Source organism: Narcine bancroftii, chromosome 1 (assembly GCF_036971445.1).
Source record: "Narcine bancroftii isolate sNarBan1 chromosome 1, sNarBan1.hap1, whole genome shotgun sequence".
Classification (NCBI taxonomy): Eukaryota; Metazoa; Chordata; class Chondrichthyes; order Torpediniformes; family Narcinidae; genus Narcine; species Narcine bancroftii.
In genome coordinates this window covers 487,540,726-487,548,921 of record NC_091469.1, presented here as the reverse complement: position 1 = coordinate 487,548,921, position 8,196 = coordinate 487,540,726, and the positions used below count along the sequence as shown (strand labels likewise).

At 42.0% G+C, this 8,196-nt stretch overlaps 1 protein-coding gene across 4 annotated transcripts in view; it reads right to left on the bottom strand.

Annotated features, from left to right (window-relative positions):
- Positions 1–322: 322 nt before the first annotated feature.
- LOC138751961 (protein lifeguard 1-like) overlaps positions 323–8,196 on the bottom strand; it is an 81,638-nt gene continuing 73,764 nt past the window's right edge. For all 4 annotated transcript variants that reach the window (XM_069914989.1, XM_069914988.1, XM_069914990.1 and 1 more), the window contains one exon: positions 323–6,092. In XM_069914989.1, the coding sequence (XP_069771090.1) occupies positions 5,943–6,092 (150 nt within the window). In that variant the 3' untranslated portion in view covers positions 323–5,942. The remainder of the gene's footprint in view (positions 6,093–8,196) is intronic.

Genomic DNA, 8,196 nt, shown 5'->3' with positions numbered 1-8,196 from the left:
TTGAAACTGCGAGGACAATAACAAATATCTGAGTGGAGGAAAGTTTAGGAGAGATGTCAGAGACCGTTTTTTTTTAATTCAGAGAGTGGAGGATGCCTGGAATGCACTTCATGGAGTGGTGGTGGAAACTGAATAGCTACATTCAAAAGGCTCTGACTGGCTTATGGATGGAAGAAAAAGAGGGGTGTGAGGGAGGGAAGGGTTAGAATGTGGAGTAGGTTTACGTCGGTCAACAGAAAACAGTGTGCCGAAAGGCCTGTAATATTCTATGTATCAACCTTAGAGATAAGGATTCTTTATTACCCTACAACAGATGAAACAGTTTAGTGCATGAAAAGTTTATTCATGTAATCACTGCAACAGAACACAAGTTAGTATAGTAATACAGAAAGTCTCCGAAGTGCATTTACCTCTTCATTTGCAGATCTCCGATGGCCGCATATTCCGTTTCATCTGGGCATCTCACTTCGGGAACAGTGTACAAACATCGAGGTGTTCAGAAAACCGGATAGTTCGAGTGGCCTTGCTCTATACTTCAGCCAAGTCAAAACATGAAAGAACAATAAACTTTTCCTCTGGTACATATCTTACATCAAATGGGATACATCCGAATCTCACTCTACTGGCCACTAATCCAGAAGGGGTAGCGAGTGGAGAAAATAAAGGTGCCACACCTTCTCAACATTCAAGGATTAAGAAAAAAAAATCATCAGTTTCAATTTATTCCAGAAATAAAGCCTTTTTTTTAAAAAGTTAGTGAAACAGAGTAAAACACCTGGTATCCAGCACCTATGGGGATCGGTAGATTCCAGATAAGTGAATTTTCCAGTTGTTTGAGAATGCGTTTTGCACGATTGGTGAACTAATGGCGAGCCGAGCCAGTTTTAAACTTGTGGATTTTTTTACCTATTTATTTCCTGCGATTTTTTTGCCAGTTGCTTGAATTCTGGATAACAAGGGTTTTACTGTATTGAAATGATTTTATAATAATCTCAATGCTGCAAACAGATTTAAATACCATGCACAAAAGATATGCAATAAATAGTCTCAAAGCTTATAAATACTATACATTTAGGGCCTTCTTTAGTTGGAAACTGTACAACTGGAATATAAACAAACTCAAAATTTTCAGCAAGAGTTTCTGTGCCTTGCTTTTAAAGTCACATCAAATCATGTTCATCATTAAAAGGGACAATAATTCTACAAATAATTCCTTCAACGCACCAAGAGTGCAGAAGAACAAATTCTCAAATTAACACGTACAATCTAATTCAACAAACAAATGCAAAAATATCAGGTAAATTAAGAGGCAGACAAGAATAGTGCATCTGGGAGGTGCTGCAAGTGCCAAACACATCGGGTAAATATTGCATCATTTTGGAAAGACAGAAGTCTGATGATGTAACTTAGAATTACTCAAATTTCTGTATTGCACATTGTGGTTTTGAGATGAGTTTTGAACTTAGGTTTAATTGCTCCATTTCAAGGGACACAGGGAAACATTTCCCCATTTCGGTAGCGGCACCACAATGCAAAAAGCTCGCACTGTGAAACTCGCCCGCAAACCACCTCAATTTGCTTCACCCTGAACATTCTGGGCAACTCTTTGCAGCACCCGTTTCATTATTTTCTCTGCCTGCAGCCAAGTACGAATGCCCATTGCTGCCAAAACCATTTTAAACAACTCCATTGGAAACTGAACATTTCACCAAAGATGTTTTGTCAAAAGAGACAAGAATGCCTATTCCAGTTCATTAGGACACAAGAAGACTGAAGTGAGAGGGAAATGTGGTAATTTGCTACATGTAAAACAAAATTATATCAATGACTACAAATATATATTCCAAGATATTCCAATTTGCGGTACATTCCTGGTAAATTTACATTTTAAAAAAATATTATTTACAGCACGGTAGAAGCCGATTCAGGCCATTTAAACCCGTGCCGCCCATTTACACCCAATTAACCTACAACCCTTGTATGTCTCTGGAACATGGGTGCAAACCCATGCACTCACAGGGAGAACGTACAAACTCCTTACGGACAGCGCCAGATTTGAATCCGGGTCGCTGGCAGTGTAATAGCGCCATGCTAACTGCTACGCTACGCTGACCATGCATTCCATAACAAAAGCAAAGGCACAACTTCACTGGCAAAGGACAAGGATGAACAGAATTGCAAGTACCAAATGGGAATAAATCCCAGCAGCTGGAAATCCAAAATAAAAAAAACTGCAAGAAATACTAAGTCAGGCTGTATGTATCAGTGGAGAGAGAAGAAGCGTGGTTAATGTTTTAGGCCCATGGCTCAGAATAGGCCGCAAGGCCAAACCTGGGCTTGCTGAAATTCAGATTGAGTGGATTATCAAGTTCCTCCAGCAAATTATTTGTTATTGCCCCAGATTCCACCTTCTGCCGTCACTCGTGTCTCCTGTCTCGAGCAGACCATCTCTGCTCGTTGTTTTAAGAAAAAGTGAAATATTTGAGTAATTCCAACCTTGCGGGATTGTAGGTAAAAGGAAACATTCTCAAACCTTTAATTTTAAATTAGACACACAGCATGGTTAACAGGCCCTTCCATCCCACAAGCCCGTGTTGCCCAATTACACCCAAGTGACCTACAATTTTGGAGGGTGGGAGGAAAGCCCCGCAGACATGGGGAGAATGTACACAACACCTTACAGACAGCGCTGGATTCGGACCCCAGTTGCTGACGCCGGAGATGGATTAAATAACTTCACTCACCCTGTTCTTGCACAAAGAGCGGATCAGAAAATTTAGATAATTGAGTTTAAGTTGTCATGTACTCGACCGAATCACCCTGAATAAGCAGAATCTGTGGGGAATGAGTTCAGGTTCCAGCTCATGGAGTGGGCTCTGCTGAAGTACCAATCCTGTCAATTGCTCTCTTGAAAGGCACAAGAGAAACTGATGGGATTTTACTCTAAACAATTTTTTTTTAGGTTATGTTACAACATTTTTCATTGAAGTTCAATTCAGTACCAGCAGAAGTAATACCAAGGGACCAATCATTTGAAATTTATAAACACCAAGCCCAAATTCAAACTGTATTCCCCTTACAAAAATGAAAACACCATTTGGATTCCTTTATCATTACTTGGTTTGGGTTTATGCCATTTCTGCTGATAGGGTAACACTTGGAAAAGTCGTGAAAAAGCCAGGAGGTCAGGCAGCACCCGTTTCAAAGTGGCCATCTCGACCTCGTGTCTACAGATGCTGGAAATCAAGGATAAGGTCAGAGAACGGATCGCTTCACATTTCCAATCCTGAAATGCTGGAATGCCCAGCAGGTCAGATAACAGTTCAGGCCAACCCCCTCTAGTGAAGGCAAAGTTGTGGTAAAACGTGATAATCTGCAGATGCTGTGATGCAGGAACACAGCCGGTCTTGCAACGCCTATAGGAGGTAAAGGTACATCATCTATGTTTTAGTCCTGAGCTCCTCTGGGCCCAAAACGTCGAGAATATATCTTTATACCTCCCATGGATGCTGCGGGACCAGCTGAGTTTAGTAGATTTGGATTAGTGACCCGGAATACACCTGGAATGTAAATAACAGTATCAGTAACTATGTGAAACTCCCAGGTTAAAAGTCTTCCTTCAGAGGATCAAACCTACCACTCTTATCTGTCCTTCTCAGACTTCAGACCCCTAGTAATGAACTCTTCAAGGGCTCTACAGGTCGTTCCGTTTGACGATCAGTTATGGATGGAAATTACACAGGCCTTACTATCCACAGCTTGTGAATGAATGAAGGACCCATGCCAATTTTTTCTCCACAGATACTGCCTGGCCCGTTGAGTATTTCTAGCATTTCTTTTTACAGTAAAAACCTTGACTGCAAAGAACTCCAATTTTAAAGTCTCAATTTTTAAAAAAATTGTAGAACAAGCCATATCCAACATGCGATCCTAAAATACTAGCCAGTTCACTAGAAATTGAGATTAGCCCAAAGCTATTCGTGAGCCAAGAATTAGTCGGATTATTTTACGAGATTAAGACCATTTAAAAACCTTGCAATTGCTTTCCAATGTCCTGTGACTTCATTTGAAGAGATGATCGTGAGTGTGTTTTTTTTAAAAGTATATTTAAACAAAACAAACTCAGAGATCAGCCAATTTTGTGTCAAGATATAAAGGGATTATGCTGTACATCAGAAAAAAAATAACATCAAGAATGCTTGCTTGAAAACAATATCTAAACCTCAGCTTATTCAAGTACAATAGCAGACTTCTCCAAACACCATTATTTAAAACTAGTTTTACTCATGCATTTTTCAATAGCCGTACAAGTTCACAGTCAAAAATATTTTAGAAATTTAAGCACATTACATTCTTTTCACTTTCATTTGACAGTAACAAATTTAACTATTTTCTTAAAATGCAATTTTCTTTGGACCATTGAATTGTATTCAATTTTAAACAAATCACATTCCTTGTTCCATCGCTTTCTGACAAGATACCTGGCCACCGACATACATGCAACTCTGGATTGCTCGATTATGTCATCTACTGATGCGTGACTGTTCACACGAAAGCAGTTACGACAAATGCAAGAAAAAAAATTCTACACTGAAGTTAGTCCAACGTGATTATTTTCGTTGAAGGAGCTAGGTGCATTAAAACCTGTCGTCCAGTGCATGGCCCTCTTCTGTTTCCACCCGTACTTAATGCGTGATTAACTGTTGAATAATGAATTTGGGGTCGGGGGGGGGGGGGGGGATCCGATCATAAATACTCAATCACGAATGAAACACCTCCAGTGTACCTAGAAGATATTTGAAGTAATCTGATAAAACTCTAGAGACCCGACATTTAAATCCAGTGCCACATGGACCAAAAAGCCTGCTCCCTTTAATCTGATGAGCCTGTTAAATAACAATGGGGAATGGGGAGGATAAAGCATGGCACTAACTTCGAACTACAAATCTGAGAGGAACAAAACTCTGCTCATGCAATTCAACCATAGTCAATTGGAAAGGTAAAGAGCAACAATGCTTGGGAATACTACTTTAGAACTCAAAAATACAGTTTGCACTCCAAGAACATGTCTCTAGTTCAGTCAGCCAAAGAGAGGGCATTGTTTAATCAAACAGAAACATGCTACTGGGTACCTTCCTTCACCAACTTGAAAGCAAATGCAACACTCTTCTCATTAGTAAAAATAAACTTATTTTCAGTTGGAAAAAAAGAGAAAAATCTATTCTTTTAACACCATCTTCACTCAAGGACCAGAACCGGCCAATCGCAGCTGCATTAAATTTCCTAAGCTGACAGACACTAAAACTCAATTACGACAAACCTTGCCGATTGCCTTAAACGCTCGTACAAAACTACGCCTGGTCTCGCAAAAACCCGCCGTGCAAACTTCTCCACTTAGAGATGTCAGAAAAGATTAGCATATTAAAGCTGTGGTTTGCTTTTTACTAAATTAAACTGTCAATCATTCACAATTTTTTACAGGTTTCACATTTAGTAGGTTAATTTTCATTTATCCAACTCTAGACGTGCAGGTTGAGGTTCACTTGGGATTACACACACCCTAAACTAGAATTCAGCATGTTTACGGTCAGGTTTTGGTCTCAGGATGCCAGAATATTTCAATATATTACCATAGTATTTTGCAATGTAGCTTCCAAAAAAAACTTTTAAGTGAACTATTACCAATCTTTGATCTGGAACAAAGAATCCTTAAACTCACCGGACTCAGGATAAACCTGACCTGTCGAGCAACTGAGATTGAATAGGACAGATGGCCACAGTGAAATTCTTGATTCACATTTGCCCATCCGTGCAAACATGCTTATTCATGGGGAGTGTTCAAAAGGAAGATTTGTAACCTATACAATACAAGGAGAGATGGCTTCAGGATCATTTTATTTCCCATAACACTGGGAGCACCTCCTTCCTCATCCGTTGGGATCTCACTCTCTGCTGTGGCCGATAATGGTCATGATGAACATAAAGATATTGATGATGTCGGTATAAAGGTTGAGCGCCGCAAAAATGTACTCCTCGGGGCTGATCACCAGCTGTTTGTTCCCCAGAATCATCTGCGTGTCAATGGCCAAAAACTGCAAAGTAATAGCGAGAGTTAGATCGAGCCTAAGAAATCGGAGCAGGAGTTGGCCACCTTGCCCGTCAAAGCTGTTCTTCCCGGACAGCCTTGCACCTGGCGGCATGAACATTGATTCTGGAGAAGCTCCAACCCCCACCAGGTACCACAGAACTCTACAGCACAGAAACAGGCCCTTTGGCCCATCTAGTCTGTGCTAAACTATTATTCTGTCCAGGTTCTGTACAAGATGAGGGCAGGAAACTTTAGAAGAGATGCCAGGGATAAGATGTTTTTTTTTAAAAAAAACATAGAGGGTGGAAGTGGTGGTGGAGGCTGGTACAATAGGGACACTTAAAACTCTTAGACAGGCACATAGATGTAAGAAAAAGAGGGTTATGGGTGTGTGAAGTAGGGAAGGTTGTTTTTTGAGTGGGTTTACAGTATATAGGTTAGCACAACATCATGGGCTGAAGGCCCTGTTCTGTGCTGTAAAGTTCTATGTTCCATTGATCTGCATCTGGACCATACCCCTCCCATCCATGTACTGATACAATTTTTTCTTAACTGGCAAAAATCAATCCCATATTTACTTCAGCTGGTGGTTCATTCCACAGTCTCAACACTCTCTGTGCAAAGTTCTTCCAAATGTTTCCCCTAAATATCTCGCCTTTCTCCAATGACCCATGCCCTCTAGTTCTTGTCTCACCCAACCATAGTGGGAAAAGCCTGCTTGCATTTACTCCCTCATAATGTTATGTATCTCTATCACATCTGATTTCATTGTTCCCATTTCTTCCTACTCCTGTTCTTATTTTCCTTCTCTCCGACCGTTCTTTCCCCAGCCCCTTCCTCATGGTTTCTCCACCAGTTTCTCCACCTCTCACACCTCTTGCCCTGCACCCCATCATCTCTGGGCCCCTCCCCCAGTCTCTTTCTCCCTTTATAGATGTAATTTCACCCATTCTATCCTAGCATTGAAGAAGAGTTGTGGCTCGAAATTTCTACCCATGGATTCTGCCTGACCTGCTGAGTTCCTCCAGCAATCCTTCATCTGCATTGGAGAGATTACAGAAAGCCCCTAAGTGACATAATTTTGATGAGAAAATTAAATACTGCACCACACTTTGCTTTTGATTGGGCTTGAAGTGAACCGCTGTGCAAAAGACCACAGAACCGTGAGTCCATGAGGCTGGTGACCCTTCTTCCCGCACCTCCTCGCTCTCCCGACACAGCTGCTTCTGTGCTTCTCTCCCACACACTGGCAGCACCAGGACCTTCAAGGATTTCTTGCAACGCTCCCACCCTCACCTTTGTTTTTTTAAATAAAGACATACAGCATGGTAACTGGCCCCTCCGACCCACGGGTCTGGGCCACACAATTACACCCAGTTAACTTCCAACCCCAGGTATGTTTTGAAGGGTGGGAGGAACCTGGAGCCCCTGGGAGAAAACGCACACACAGACATGGGAAGAACATACAAACTCCTTTCAGACAGCGGCACGGGATTTGAACCCTGGTCTCAATCACTGTCGCTGTAGCAGGGTTGCGCTAACCATTATGCTGGATGATGACCCAAGCTGCTTCTCTACCATCCCAGTCACCTCCCTCCCCATTCCAGCCACCACCACCACTACGAGTGCTGGCACTCACCAATTCTCCAAAACTGATTAAATAATAATTATTTTAATAGACGTCAGCACGGTAACAGGACCTTTCGGCCCATGAGCTGCCCAATTACACCCAATTAACCCACACCCCTGGTATGTCTTTGAACGATGGGAGGAAACCACAACCCCAGAGGAAACCCACGCAGACTCGAGGAGAAGGTACAAACTCCTTACAGACAGTGCGGGATATGAAGCCCAGCTGCTGGGCGCTGTAACAACGCTACGCTAATCCTGCCACCCCAATTTTTATTTTTCATTAATCTTCCTTAAATGTCTGTATCTTTGTCTTTGGCTTGGCTTCGCGGACGAAGATTTATGGAGGGGGTAAAAGTCCACGTCAGCTGCAGGCTCGTTTGTGGCTGACAAGTCCGATGCGGGACAGGCAGACACGGTTGCAGCGGCTGCAGGGGAAAATTGGTTGGTTGGGGTTGGGTGTTGGGTTTTTCCTCCTT